General features: G+C 39.5%; 1 protein-coding gene across 2 annotated transcripts in view; it reads left to right on the forward strand.

Moving 5' to 3' along the window:
- Positions 1-16,175, forward strand: part of ITPR2 (inositol 1,4,5-trisphosphate receptor type 2) — a 593,100-nt gene that overhangs the window by 222,411 nt on the left and 354,514 nt on the right. For both annotated transcript variants that reach the window (XM_070788589.1, XM_070788588.1), the window contains exons 22-24: positions 8,860-9,053; positions 13,106-13,235; positions 15,254-15,311. In XM_070788589.1, coding sequence (XP_070644690.1) covers positions 8,860-9,053; positions 13,106-13,235; positions 15,254-15,311 — 382 coding nt within the window. The remainder of the gene's footprint in view (positions 1-8,859; positions 9,054-13,105; positions 13,236-15,253; positions 15,312-16,175) is intronic.

A 16,175-nucleotide genomic window follows, 5' to 3' on the forward strand; every position in this document is an offset into this window, starting at 1 on the left:
ATACTTACCTGGTGGAGGCAACAACAGAGCAGCAAGGAACTAGAGGCCCTTCAGTACTTTAACAATGATTGATTTAATAGTATTCTGGCTAAAATCAGCTTCTAAAATCATACCTATGAAACTGTACATTATTCAGTGTATATCTCTACAGTGTGATAAATCAGAGGAGTGGTTGTTTTTTTGTGGTGGTGGTGAGGGGAAATGTGGAGGGGATTAACTGGGAAAGGGCACAAAAGAGCTTTCTGGATAATAGAAATGTCTGACTATCTGGAGGCTTTGTGGTTTATATGGGTCCTCCCTTGTCCAAACTACTACAGCCTTTCATTTAAGGGCTGTGTATTGCACTGTATTTAATTTACATCTCAATTATAAAAATAGTAAATCCACTTAACAGCATTACTAGCTGTTAAGAATTAAAGATCAGTCTGGCAAATTAAAATGAAACCTTGAGTTTGGAATAACTGAAATGACTTTGTCAGTATTTGACAGTGATGAAATTCAAAATAAGATGTAGAACTCCACCACTGTTTTGTATGAATTGCTTTTTCAATTCATCCTTTGTGTAAGTCTTCTTTAAGGTGTGGGATGGGAAGTAATTTTCTTCTAAGCAGTCTACTTTATATTCCAAAAAAAAGATGGATAATAACATTACTATACCTTAGTAACATGCTTTCAGTAGGTTTTGCTTTGCTCTATTTCTAACTGGAAAGTTGGAATCTGTCAATGGCTTATCAACATACTGTATTCACTGAGTATTTATTCAGAATGAAAAAGATTAGGTGTCATATCATATCCTCTGTCCATTGAGTATTCTTTACAAACCACTCCTCTGCAAGACTCCTTCTTTTAGAGGTGATACTTTGTGTCAACCCCACGGGTGTGTTAGTGATTATGAGCTATGATTATGTGATGGATCACATACTCATTAGAGAGGTGGTGACCACTGTAATAGAATATAACGCAACAGACAAGAGCTGTTTTTCAGAAGTTTAGTGAAAGCATGCACGAATCCTCTGCTTTTCATTTTGAGATAATACCTCACAATTATACTATATTTTTCATAACTTTTGGGGCACATATTATATAATTTTATTCTCACAAGAAATTGGAAACTTTTTAATTAGGATTAAGATTCTGAACATCAGCTGGTGAAATGGTTTGTGAAAGATTTACACTAATTTAAATCCTTCACCCCATTAAAAGCCTAGTTCAAAATTGTATTTCTTCAGTGAAGCTGCCTTTCAGTCTCCTTACCCTAAGATAATTTCCCCAATGGAAAAAAAATGTCCTAAGCAATTTTGTATACTGCCCATGTTGTGTTATTACTATCTCATGTGTTTTGTATCTGTCCTTAAATTTGGGATGAGGGGCATGTTTTCTGTTTTCTTAGCTGTACTGTAAATTTTCTGGGCATCTTTGGTGGACAAGTGGTAAAGAACCTACCTGCCAATGCAAGAGATGTGGGTTTGATCCCTGAGCTGGAAAGATCTCCTGGAGAAGGAAATGGCAACCCACTCCAGTATTCTTGCCTGGGAAATCCCATGGACAGAGAGAGGAGCCTGGCAGACTAGCCACTAAACAACAGCAACAAGTTTTCTACTTCTCTTATGTCCTTCCACACCTCATGTCCCTAGTAGAAAGCCAGGTGAACATTGACTGCTTAATAGATACTTTCTGAACAGAGACTGCCCTTAGAATTAAATTGTGTAATGTAAACAGAATCCCACAAGTAGTATGTGGACAGTTATTTAATATTAACTAGTTGGATGGAGGAGCCAGGTAGGCTTGCAGTCCATGGGGTCACGAAGATTCGGACACGACTGAGCGACTTCACTTTCACTTTTCACTTGTATGCATTGGAGAAGGAAATGGCAACCCACTCCAGTGTTCTTGCCTGGAGAATCCCAGGGACAGCGGAGCCTGGTGGGCTGCCATCTGTGGGGTCCCACAGAGTCAGACATGACTGAAGCGACTTAGCTGCAGCAGCAGCAGTTGGATAAGATCACTTGAGAATAATGTGAGCAGATTCATGATATGATTAATAGTCATCCCACATTTTCAGTACATAATTTTACTTAAGATATTTTCTCTCTGCATTTGGTAGGTTTTCTGAGTTCTAGTATAAAATCTTTGTACACTTGGAAGGTGATAGCCTTTAGCGTAGCAACGTGATGTGGAGAAAAGATGCACATTGATGTTAAGTAACCTGAATCTGTGACTTTGCCACTTGCTGCTGTATAAAATGGGATGGGTTCCCCACCTCCGAACCCTGCTGTGAATGGTGTGTGTGGCCTAGCACAATATTAATACATGCAATGTGATATGCCCTTGATAAAGTCAGTTTCCATGATTTTGCCTTATCTCATTCTTATTTATTATACTTTTTAACAAATATGTTTTTAAGTAACATGAAATTATATATGCTTTTTGAAAAAATTTAGAAAATGAAGAAAGTGTAAAAGAAAGCAAAAAAACCAAAAACAAAAACCCACTCACCTTGATGAAATTTACCCTCTAGTTTAATAATACCTTTTTTTTTTTTTTTTTACTTTACAATATTGCATTGGTTTTGCCATACATGAACATGAATCCGCCATGGGTGTACACATGTTCCCCATCCTGAACCCCCCTCCCACCTCCCTCCCCGTACCATCCCTCTGGGTCATCCCGGTGCACCAGCCCCAAGCATCCTGTATCCTGCATTGAACCTGGACTGGAGATTCGTTTCTTATATGATATTATACATGTTTCAATGCCATTTTCCCAAATCATCACCCCCATCCCTCTCCTAGAGTCCAAAAAACTGTTCTCTACATCTGTGTTTCTTTTGCTGTCTCGCATACAGGGTTATCATTACCATCTTTCTAAATTCCATATATATGCATTAGTATACTGTATTGGTGTTTTTCTTTCTGGCTTACTTCACTCTGTATAATTGGCTCCAGTTTCATCCACCTCATTAGAACTGATTCAAATGTATTCTTTTTAATGGCTGAGTAATACACCATTGTGTACCTATTTTTTAATATAAGCCATATAACAATTGGGCTTCCCTGGTGGCTCATTGGTAAAGAATCCACTTGCAATGCAGGAGACAAGGGAGATGTAGGGTTCAATCTCTGGTTCGAGAAGAACCCCTGGAGCAAGGAATGGCAATCCACTCCAGTATTCTTGCCTTGGAAATCCCATGGACTCAGGAGCCTGGTGGGCTACAGTTCATGTCATTTTTCATTTGTTCATCCAACTTCTTTTATTTGTGCAGTAATCTAATAAGCATTGATTGAATGACTGTAGCATGTCAAGCACTGTACCTGGTGCTGGAGATAGAGTAGTAAACCAGGCAGAACCTCTGTCTTCATGGAGCTTATGTCCTTTTTTGGGGGGTGGGGAAACAATAACCACATACACAAGTATAAAATGTGATGTGAGACAGTGATAATGCCTTGACTGAAATGTAAGGCAGGATCCAGAATGATGGCAATTCTTCTCTAAAAGTGTGATCAGAAGAGGTCTGAAGAGGTGACCTTGCACCAGAAATCAGAAAGGATTTTGAGGGAGAGAGCCAAGTGACCATCTGGGGACCTCCACGCAGAGGAATACCAAGTTCTCTCCAGTTCCAGCACATGGATTAAAACCTCGTGTGATTGGCAGAAGAATGGGTGAAGCAGATGTGGTATATAGGATGCATATACACAAAGGAATGCTACTCATCCATAAAAATAGTGAAATAATGCCATTTGCATCAGAGACTCCACGGGATTGCAGAGTCAGACATGGCTGAGTGACTGAACAACAACAATGCCATTTGCATCAATACGGATGGACCTAGAGATTATCATACTAAGTGAAGTAAGTCAGAAAGAGAAAGGCAAATACCATATGATATCACTTATATGTGGAGTCTAAAATCTGACACAAATGAGCTTATCTATAATCATGTATGAGAAAATAGACTCACATAGAGAACAGACTTGTGATTGCCAAGGAGAAGAGGGGATAAGGAAGGGATGGAATTAGTAGATACAAACCATTATTTATAAAATGGATAAACAACAAGGTCCTACTGTACAGCACTGGGAACTATATTTAATATCCTGTAATAAACGATAAATGGAAAAGAATATGAAAAAATATATTTATGTATAACTGAATCACTTTGCTGTACTCTGGAAACTAATACAACATTGTAAGTTTCAACTATAATAAAATTTAAAACTATCATTGAGCAATTAAAAAAAAAACAACCTATGTGGACTGTATATGTAGCTCTTATTTTTATCTGACTTTGAACTGGGAGTGCTGGTTACTTGTCTATTGGGATGCTAAATCTTAATCTTTTTTTAATTTAGATTGATACCATGTTCCCTGTTACTCTGATTATACCACTATCTTAACTAAGGTTTTGACCTTGTGTTAGTGCTTTCTTTGTGTGTGTGTGCATACAGAAAAGTCCCTTTAGAACCCAGCCCCTAACCACTGGGAGGAAGCACTGCTCCAGGGAATGGTCAAAATAGAAAACTGCTCTAGTTCTAGAGAGTGTAGGCGTTTTCCAGCAAGAGGAGGTTTATAAGGAGCTGCTAAGCAGGGAGGGCAAGTAGGAAGATGTCTGAAACATGTCTTTATGGTTTAACATCATTCTGTTTCAAATGAATTATGAAAACAGCAGATATATTTTTCCAACTATAAAAATATGTTTCAGGGAAATAAGAATGGTTTTGGTGTTATCCATTTTTTGGCTTCCATTACTCTAAAGCATTGAGAGTTGCCTTTGGTAGGCACAAAACAAGAAAATTGCTGTGAGCAGTTATTCACAGAACTCTTATCAGCTATATCTATTTCTCTTATAAATGCTTAGAGGATTTCAGAAATGTCTATCTGAAATCTGAACAGCTAGAAAACCCAGATGATCAATTTCATGTGTTCCTAGGTGAGAAGTATTTCTTTTTTAAAAAATATTTATATGTTCGTTTGACTATGTCAAGTCTTAGCTGTGGCATGTGGACTCTTCCTTGTGTCACGTGGCATCTTTTGTTGAGGTGCGGGACTCTCTAGTTGTAGCGTGTGGGCTCAGTAGTTGTGACACTGGAGCTTGGTTGTTCCACAGCATGTGAGACCTTAGTTCCCCAACTAGGGATCGAACCTGCATCGCCTATATTGCAAGGTGGACTCTTAACCATGGGACCACCAGGGAAGTCCCCAGAGAAAAGTATTTCTAACAGAAAGAGATAGCAGGTCAAGAATGACTTTAAATAAAACACCAGAGGACTACCGTAAATTTCAATCAAGTAAGATTCTACTAAATTCCTTACATTCTCTGTAAATCCACAAAAATGTTAAAGATTGTTGAATCCCATAGTGTGGCCAGTAATAAAATGACTTTGGAATAAGGAAAAATTCAGTTATGGTCAGCACAGTTTTAGTGTTATCTCTGGAATTGGTCATGGAAACTTGACTCATGAAAACCATCAAAGAAACAAAGCAATGAACTCTCAACCCGTTTCCAGTCACCATTTCTTGTATGCATTTACTGTACTTGTCTTGCTTTGGGGGGTTTTCTCTTGAGGGGATTAGGATTAGCATGCATGCTAAATTGCTTCAGTCGTGTCCGACTCTGTGCAACCCTATGCATTTGTAGCCTGCCAGGCTCCTCTGTCCATAGGATTCTCAAGGCAAGAATACTGGAGTGGATTGCCATGCCCTCCTCCAGGGGATCTTCCCCACCCAGGGATCAGACCTGCGTCTCTATGTCTCCTGCATTGGCTGGCAGGCAAGTTCTTTACCACTAGCACCACCTGGGAAGCTCCAAAATACCTATACAATCATATAAGGAAAGAACCTGTAAAGTCTGTCTGCTTTTGTTTCTGAGAAATTCCTTCCTTTGTAGTTTTACGTAACAAAGGTGACTCCCTTTTTCAAACCATCTCAATACACTTTGTACATAAATCAAAATTCTAGCTTCTGGGTTAATATAAAGGATATCGAAAACCTGAATTTATCCAGAGGATTTAGATTATAATATAGTAGCCTTTTCACTGAAAACTTTTCAGTAGTATTAACTAATCATGGTTGAGAAGAGACATCCTAAGATTTCTTCTTTTGCATTGTTGAAGACTAATCACCTCTGGCTTCTCTGGTAGCTCAGCTGGTAAAGAATCCACCTTTAATGCAGGAGACCCCACTTTGATTCCTGGGTTGGGAGGATCCCCTGGAGAAGGGATAGGCTACCCACTCCAGTATTCTTGGGTATCTCTGCTGGCTTAGATGGGAAAGAATCCGCTGGCAATGTTGGAGACCTGGGTTCGAACCCTGGATTGGGAAGATCGCCTGGAGAAGGGGATCTGTAATTATCAGGATCAGAGAGTTGGACACAACTGAGTGATTTTCACTTTCAATCACCTCTGAGTTATCTCAACAGTCTTAGAATTAAAAAAAGTTTTTTGTGGAAAAAATGGAGCCTTGCTTCTCTGTGATTTATGTGGTGTTTGATTTATGTTTTCCAAGCTGTAGTAGTTCATAATTGAAGCACTTGTCATCACCACCCAAAAACTCTGGAAGACATAGCATCTTTTAATTTGCAAACTCAGCATTGGCCATACACAGAGATGTTAGGAGAGTTTTGTGGCCACCAAGTGCCACAGGCATCTAATGATGTGTTGCCACTGGGATGAGCCTTCCCATTTCATTGACAACATGTTTTATCTATTATGACAGACCTGGCTACTAGATTTTAATTGCTTGATGACAAGATCTATATTTGGGGGGGCGGTAAGAATTGTCTGGGCAAATGTTTTGTGTTTAACACTCGTTTGGATTAAATGGTTATTTTCCTTGAAATTCTAAATAAGGTGCAGACAATGTGGGTGCCTAGGATTTTTGTGTGAATCAAGGGTAAGAATAACGGAAGAGCCTGTTCTGTGTTGGTGGTAAGCAAGCATTATTTGGAGGCTACTACATATACATACTGGAATCGAGCCTCCGATAAATGTACTGGTTGAACATTGATGATCCGAAACTGTTGCCAGCAACCAGATCGAATGCCTGCAGTTGGTGGGGAGATGTAGGAATGCTCAGTTGTTAGGATTATTTGGGAACCACAGACAATGAAGCATTCTGCCTCGAGGTTTTTCTGATAGAAAATGAGGCTGTCTCGAATCCTTTGTCTCAAGCTTGTCCAAACTTGAAAATTATCTTTCATATATTTTTTCTTATCCCTGTTTTTGGATTTATGCTAGCAGCAGTGTAATAAAAGGTCCTAGACTCTCAGAATGAAAACCCTAATTAATTTCTGCCTGGAAGATGCCACTCTAGATAAAAATATTCCTTCACTGCATTCTCAAAAATGTATTATTTCAGTACCACCCTCTTTTATGTATACTGATTTAATCTGTGGATAAGATAATGAATTTTAAAAGGCATTTCACCTTTCACAGAGTGCAAATAATATCAGGTACCACTGGCTTGATGTTAATTGTGGTCTGTGCACAGGACCATGAAGATTCTCTTGAGTCATCCTTTAAATATTTTCCCTTTATTTGTTTGCCTTTCAATCCTGTAGGTATTCCCACAGTTTAGGGTCTTTGCTTGGAGCTGAGGGTTTAATCTCATCCCATCTTATTTCCATTTCCCTTTCTCTTGGTTTATACCCTGAGACACTTGGGGAAAGGAAAATTCTTTGCCAGATTCTTCGGTCTTTGCTTGAGGCAAAGCTCCATGAACACCCACGAAGCAAAGACCACTGGTCAGAAAAGAAATTAGAGAGTTGTTCTTTCAAATTCTCATTTCTTGTTGTAGGGATTTAGAAGTGAGAAATAGCAGAGGAGAGGGTAAATCATAGCAGTGACAGGACACTCCTTTGGTACAGCTGCTTGTGGTCAGTGTGAGGAATGAATGTGTGGGCAGTTTTGTTTGTGCTTCGTGCTCAGTCGTGTCTGACTCTTTTGCGACTCCATGGACTGCAGCCTGCTGGGCTCCTCTGTCCGTGGGATTCTCCAGGCAAGAAGACTGGAGTGAGTTGCCATTCCCTTCTGCAGGGGATCTTCCCAACCGAGGGACTGAACCCACATCTCCTTCGTTAACAGGCAGATTCTTTCCTGCTGAGCCACCAGTGAAGCCTGTGGGCAGTTTTATTGGGAGGACAAATTAAATGAGGAGCCAAACTCAAGATGCAGGAGAGGCAGGATGCCTCATTGAAAATGACGATTAGTAATTTGTTTCTGTAATTATCTCAAACGCAATTGCTTTTTGTGGATTTTGAATTATGATTTTTAAATTCAAATTGATGAAGAAATGGGTAAAATTTGCTTCTTCTCTAGAAAAGAGTTTTTCTTAAAATGAAGCTGTAAAAATCCTCCTCCCAAGCTTTTTTCTCAAGCATTATGAAAGCCAAGCTAAAAAGTCCTAGGCTTCAAGGTAGGATTAGGACAGTAGTCACCATTTAAGTGTTTTCCTATAGTCTTTGTATCCTCACTTGCAATGTACTTTATGGTAGAGATTGAAAACCTTTCCTCCTCGTGACTGTAAGAGTTAGTGCCTCTTGGTGTGATGGATGGTAGGACTTCCTATGCTCCAGAAGGACCTGCTTTGGATATTGTTAGAGCCAGCAACAACTCACCTGCCGTGTGTCATTTGAAAGCATTTTCTGAGAAAAGTAAACTTGTATTTCTAAAATCTGTCATTCTGAAATGTGCCTGCACTATTTTAACTTGATCTGCAAGGAAAGATCCGGAGCAGGGCTGATGCTCTTCTTTCTCATCCTTAGTGCTCTCCCTGCCACATTTTCAGTCTGGTTGCAGCCAACGGCTATAACAGCTGTCTCCCAACGTGGCATGTGTGTTGACCTGTGGGCTTTTCTTGTGCCAGGAAACAATGTCATGAGAACCATCCATGGGGTGGGAGAGATGATGACCCAGATGGTGCTCAGCAGAGGCTCTATCTTCCCCATGAGTGTGCCTGACATTCAGCCCAGCCTGCACCCCAGCAAGCAGGGGAGCCCCACTGACCACGAGGACGTCACCGTCATGGACACCAAGCTGAAGATCATTGAGATTTTACAGGTGAGGGCCTACTGGGAGGGAAGCAATAGGCACCTACCTGTGCCTGTGGGCTTAATGTCTTAACTTTTTGTTCCAGATCACTGTGTAAATAGTCTGAAATACTGTTGTTCTAATTTTGTTTCATTTAAGATAATGATAAGCCTGGTAAGAAATCTCACACTGACACTATTTAACATATTCATTACACGTGTGCATGCACATTAACTAGTTTAACGATGATACCTAACAAATGTGGAGTGCTTTGCGGTTGGCATAACTTCTTTCATATATATTTTGTCATTTAACATTGACCTTGATTTAATTTTACCTTAATTTAAGAAGGGTTTCAGAGTAGGTGAAGTTAAGATTGAATTCCAACTCTTTTTTTACTTTTAATTGAATTGGACATTTGATTCTATGTATACAGATTTATCGTAGTAAGAGACTTTTTATTTTTATTAACTTAAAAGCTAATTACTGTTTTTAGCATTTTATGTAAGTGACTGTCCTGATGTTTTTGTTTCCAAAAGGCTAGGAATAATAAATGTAAATATGTTTATTTATCTATGTACTTATTTTTAATTTTGGCTGTGTGGGCTCTTAGTTGCTGTGTGTGGGCTTTCTCTAGTTGCAGTGAGTAGCGGTTCCTCTCCATTGCTGTTCTTGGGCTTTGGTGGTTATGGTGCATGGGCTAAGTTGCCCCACAGCATGTGGAATCTTCCCGGACCAGAGATTGAACCCGCCGTGTCCCCTGCATTGGCAGAAGGATCCTTAACCACTAGACCACCAGGGAAGATCAATAATATATACATTTAAAAACTAACCTAGTCTAATACCTATGTCTGTGAAGTTAAAGGAATAAACTGCTATTTTGTGACCAGTGGTTTAGTATGGGATAGTAAATAAAATCTCATTACTATAGCTATGGATTCTTAGCACTTTTTTTTTAAGTTTGGAAAGTAGTTTTATGATACTTTAATTATAGTATTTATTCCATATTTGAAAATTGGAGCCTGGAGTTTTTGAGGATCTATTAAAGTTCTGGTTACAATTTACTAAGTCTTTCATCCTAATTTAATGTAGACTAGCTACCAGAAGTGGGTTAGTTGTCCTGGAAGGATCTGTACATTTTTATTTAAAGTAATTAGATTTATAATCATAAAATGTTTCACAGTTCCTCCATGAATTCCAAAGGCTAAGTCCTGAGAAATTATTGGCAGGCATCCCAACCCCGTGTTCACTACCCTGAGAAATCACTCAGTTGTCCTGTTCTTAACCCAGGGAAGGTGTTGATCACCTGACGTGTGGGCCTAAAGGGCTCCCAGCTTAGTGTCATCCTCCTCATGGGACAGACTCTGAAATACATGTCCTGATTTTAGCCCAATAACAGTTACAGATATTCTGCATTTACAAAACAGTCCATTATAGCTAAAAAATGATGATATGGCGGAACCATGGCAGGGCAGAGCAGGACTGGCTTACTTTTGCTGCTGCTTTTGGGTTCTTCATGTATTTCTGGTTGAACCTCTGTTCTTGCTCCAGTTTTTGTGTGTCTGTGTCTGACTCTGATTCCCTGTGTCTGTGTTCCCCTGTGCTCCTCTTGAATGTTTCTTTTTTAGAATGTCTCTTCAAGAATTTCTTTGTAGCCACGTTCCTAAAGCAAGTCTCCTGCTTTCTTGCCAGCTCCTCTTCCTCTCCAGCCCTTCCTTTCTTTTCCCGTCATTTTGTGTATTTTCTTTCCATCTTTATGTTTCTCGCTCATTCTCTCCCTCTGTCTGTCTTCAGCCCTTTGTTAACTCTTTCTCTGCCTTTCTTTTTGTTCTTCCCTTTCCCCCTCCCCTTCTACCTTCGATTATTTTTCACAATTAACTATATTAGAGATGAAAGTTTGAATTTTGGCTCTATTTATAAAATGTAATTCCTTGAATATTAATCATCAACTAAAAGCCAATGAGTGTTTCATTAATTTATGTTTTCATTCTTTGTTCTTTACATGAAAGTGAAGTGTTAGTCGCCTAGTTGTGTTTGACTCTTTGTGACCCCATGGACTGTACCTGCCAGGCTCCTCTGTCCATGGGATATTCCAGGCAAGAATCCTGGGTTAGCTTTCTATTTCCTTCTTCAGGGGATCTTCCCAACCCAGGGATCAAACTCAGGCAGGCAGATTCTTAAGCGTCTGAGCCACCAGAGAAATGAATTCGCTTAAAAAACCAACTCTTCATTTTATGCATCTGCAGTCTAGCTTCTGCTCCTGTCATTCTGCTCACCAAACCCACTGGTCCTTTCTCAGCCCTCTTGTCCCACAATCTGTCTCCAGCTTTGAAAATCCCCTTAGTAACTGGAATCAGTTCAACAAATAGCTGTAGTGGTGCTCAGTGCATGCTAATAAGAGTTTCTTTGGTGTTTGCTTTTCTCTCTGGATTATATGCTGTTCAGAGGCAGGTGTTATACCCTTGGCACCTTTTCCGCACTCTTGGTACCTGCCTTGGTATCTGGCTCAACAAGTTTGTGGAACTTGACTGAACATAGCTGACACGGAGCACGGCTGTGACCCAGGAGGAACATAAGGGTCTAACAGAAGAGGAATAGGGAGAAGGAAGAGAGAAAGGCATTCAACTTTGGACCCGTAGCTGTAAATAATGTGTTGGGTGAGCAGAAAGGAGAAAAATTGATTTGGACTGGGGAACCAGGGAAAGCTTCATTTCAAAAGGGATTCAAACCTTGGAGGATATCTCAAAAGCTAGTAATTATGGGGTAGAGGAGAAGAATATTCAAGGTAAAGTGAACAATGGAAATAAATGTGAGGAGGCAAGAGAGACACTGCAGGCATTCCAGCCTGTGCTGTTGGGATGGAGAGAGAGGAAGGGGGCGGGAGGGTGGGAGGAGGGAGATGGGGGTCTGACACTGACTGTGGCATAGATAGTGAGAACTGGGTTTGGAGGGTACCACCAAACCCCAAGTTTTCTGAGACTTGCATGACCATTACTGTTTGCTGTCTCAATGAGCATCTCTTAAGAGAGTGTAGGGGACACAGATAATAATTGTACTGGGAGCAAAGGCTGTCCCAGGACTCTCCGAGGCAACCTGAGATGGCAGGCTGCCCTGTGCAAGTCTGCCTCTCTGTTGTTTCCCATCTCCACTCAGGTAGCAACATATACCTTTTCCTTCTTGATCTCCATTATATTTATATCACATGGGTAGCCCTCGATCATTTCCCAAGTATGTTAACAATGCTGTGCCAGGGACTGACAGCCCTGTAGTTGAGACTCCATGCTTCTGCTGCGGGGGTGAGGGTTTGATTCCTGCTTGGGGAACTAAGATTCCACATGCTGTGCAGTGAAGCAAAAAGCAAGTAACAACAACAAACAGGACTATGGCAAAATATATTTAGTTTTTCCAATTCAATCACTCTTCTTGAGGACCCTGGGCTCCAGGCACTTGCATCCTTCTCAGTACTGAGCACAGATGGGAACCTTGTTGGTACTTAGTCTCTGTCAATATGTCCGTTAAAGAGAACAAGGACAGCAACACAGGGCCAAGGAGAGCCAGGCAGCAGTGAGGCATATCCCTGGTATACCGGATGCTGTTGCTTAAGCTGCCCCTCTGAAGCCTAGCTCCAGGACTCCTTTTGTTATAGTCAGAATCCACACTATTGTAGCTAAAATCTTGGCCTTTCTGTTGTGAACGAGGGTCTCAGCTCCAGCACTTTTCTTATGGAGCCGGTGGAAACTCTGCTCAGGGCTTAGGAAATTATGTCATCATAACGTCTTCATCCATGTCTACTGGATACCCCCACCTGGAATATTCCAAGAGTGATCGTGGAAGTCAAGTCGTCTTCTTTTCAAAAGCTGTTGAGGGATTTTACTGACATTGGCTCCTGCAAATGCCTCACTGTGCTTAGTGTTATGCTGTTTATCATGTGTGTGATGGAAGTGTTGATTTTCCAGTAAAGTTTCGAAGTAGTTCATGTGACATGTTGATAGTTAGGTTGTTCTTGCTGTCCTGTAATGAAATGAATTTTTAAACACCATGCTGACGAAAGGAACTTATGTTGTTTTTAATGTTTCTTATAGTTTATCTTGAGTGTCAGACTAGATTATAGGATCTCCTATATGCTGTCAATATATAAGAAGGAATTCGGGGAGAACAACGGAAATGCCGAAATGTCCACCAATGGCTCTCCTGATACACTGCTGCCATCAGGTATTACCTTTGTGACAGTATTTGCTCTCTGGATGATGGTTCCATGAAAACTTGAAAGTTCCTTTTGATGTTTTAAGACAAGAAGCATTTGTATGAGACAAAAATGTCTAAATAATCTCCACCAATGAAATGAAGGAGCTGAGACAGAAATTAAATAACTTGTCAAGAATGGCAGGGAGGATGTTTGCTGCTTCTGGTGCTCGGTCCTTTGAATGCAGTTTCTCTTGTTATCTTCACAACTCCACAAGTTTGAGTACTCTTTATTGTGCCAGTTTACTGGTAAGAAGACCGAGGTTAGAGCAGTTAAGTTACTTGCTTAAAGTTATGAAGTAGTGGAAAAGGGATTTTCTCTGAGCTCTCTCCAACTCGAGGTCTGAATCTTCTAAGAATTATGCTGTTTTGGTGAAAATCCAAGGGGGTTATTTTTTTGGCTTGATCACAGAGCATGTGAAATGCATCTATCAGGAAGAAAGGTATTTTGTAGGAATTACCCAACTCAAGAATAAAGACGTGGCATTCTCATAAAGGTCTGGATGTGGATGTTGGTTTTACCGTGTATGTATGTGTGTTGGTTCTTTATTATCTTGTACAGTTGTAAACTGGTACTGTTTTCCAGTTTTTCACATTTAAAGTGTGTAAGAATGAAGCTACTCTCTCTGTGAGTATAGGAGCATAATGACATAAGAGCATAAAAATTATTGTAAAAATATTGTGACTCTAGAAAGTACCTTATGAAACCCAAGAAATATTAAATCACCATTTTTTTTCTGGCTAGATCAGGCCAGCTGTGACAAGCTGGAAACTGTATCATATTGAAGATGGAATCTTTATCATTGACTATTTAGCCAGTTCACAGAACTCTTTTGCTGGGGTAGGATGTATATACAGATATGAAAATTCTTGGGAACTACAACCACTGTGATAACATCAGGGAGCCTCTTCTTTGTGCATCAGTCAGTTTGATAGGAAAGTCAGAGTAGTTAACATGGGTGCTAAGCCAAACGTCCTGCTCCCTGACTCATCGGTACCGTCCAAAGGCGGTGTGCTCTACAGATGGAGTTCAGCTCTCCTGAGCTCGAAGTCTCCCTGGCACATTTACAGCTGTGTTGTTTTTATGCTTCCCAGAAGTGTAGAACCCCAAGGGGCTAGTTCCAGGAATGAGGAGGCAGAACCAGAAAGTCTTGCTGGCGTCTGCATTGACACTAGCATAACAATTATTGGCTCTCAGAAGCCAGACTTCTGGAAAAAGGAGCTCTGTCAGTAAAAGTGTGGGAGAGGAAGTCTAGGGGCATCCCCAGAAAACCAGTCTTCTTTGATTTATCTGACCTTTTAAATTGGTTGTATTTGTATGAGGTAGCTTTCTGGGAATAATTTTTTCCCTTTTTATATCTTGCTCCTTTTTCTTTTCATGCTTTGGAGATGAGAAATAAATTGTGCACCTATCATAGACATCTTCAAAATGTTAGTGGTGGGAATGGGTGAGGAATCAAGACTGGTTCACATTAAAAAAAAAAAAAAAAGCACTCTGTCCCACAAGAGGAAGGTATGGAATTGCAAAAGTAAGCTTAGGTTAAAAGATCATATTGTTTAGAACTACCATGTAATAACAAGGTTCCTTATAGGTATATTGTGATTCTTTAAAAAAATATTATCTTTCCATATCATTATCCATTTAAATTATATGTATGTATATAGGTACGAGTGTATGTAGTTTATATATATATATATATATATATACACACACACACGTGCTTATATAGATGAAGAAACTTTGTAAATAGTTCTTTGTGATCTTTTCAATGTATCTTTGAGCATAATGATTTTAAAATGTAAACTTCAATTTAAAATATTGATGAATAAGAGACATTGTATTGTGACTTTTTAAAGTGTTAATTGACTTTTGGTGGCATAAAGAAATTAAGACAAAAATATTTTTAGGTATGCTACATTAATATAAATATTGGGACTCCTAATTATAAAAATATAAAGAATGGATTTTTTACCATTTATCTTTGCAGCTATTGTTCCTGATATAGATGAAATTGCAGCTCAGGCAGAAACTATGTTTGCTGGAAGGTATAGTAGCATTTATGTATCATTATTTTATTAATAAGATTTTACTTAGAATTTTACAATACTTTGTCATTCCCTATATCTATTTAATTTTATATCCTTTATGGTTGCCAACATAATTCCTGCCAGAAATGAAGCTGCGAATTTACTAGAGAAGAGAAAGCATATCTTTTCTTTAGGTCAGGTTAAAAAAAAAAAAAAAGACAGTCGAGATGAGATCAGTGTATTGAACTTTCCCCTGAATTCTTTGCTTTTCTTTCCTCAAATAATGACAGCACACGAACGCCCTTTAAGTCCCCTGGCAAAAATATCGCTGGATCTTGCAAAACACTGCTTCCCAAAATCTGAGAAATTTGAGGCAAGAAAGTAACTTCTTTCAATGTTATCATTAACTATATATGTGAGAACTAATGCTTATTATCTGCCAGTTGAAATATCCATATGATTGAAGAAAATGAAGTATCTCTGCCATGGCTACCCTCCTTTGCTGTCAGAAGCCCTACTATTCATTGTTTTTAGGTGGTTTCTTTGGTTTCCCCAGAAATGAAACTAATAGTCAAAAGGAAAAGAAAAAAAACTGTACGATGTCTGAGCTGCAAATACTGAGTTTCTAGCATCCATTTTTATTGCAGATTTGCTGTATGTACCTAACGGATTTCTGTACCTAGCCTTGTGTTGCATTTTCTTTGATTAGCAAGAGAGAGAAGCAGACAGACTCAGGGAAGCCCAAAAAGGATTTTTATCTCTAGTGAACTTTTGGTTTAGGTTTGTTTTTATATTGTTTTGCCAGTTTCTGCTGTTGTTATTGTTACTGTGTTTTCCTATTCAAGTATTTCATTATTCCTGAGAAGAGGATAAACCAGTGTA

The sequence above is a fragment of the Bos indicus genome, chromosome 5 (assembly GCF_029378745.1).
Source record: "Bos indicus isolate NIAB-ARS_2022 breed Sahiwal x Tharparkar chromosome 5, NIAB-ARS_B.indTharparkar_mat_pri_1.0, whole genome shotgun sequence".
Lineage (NCBI taxonomy): Eukaryota > Metazoa > Chordata > Mammalia > Artiodactyla > Bovidae > Bos > Bos indicus.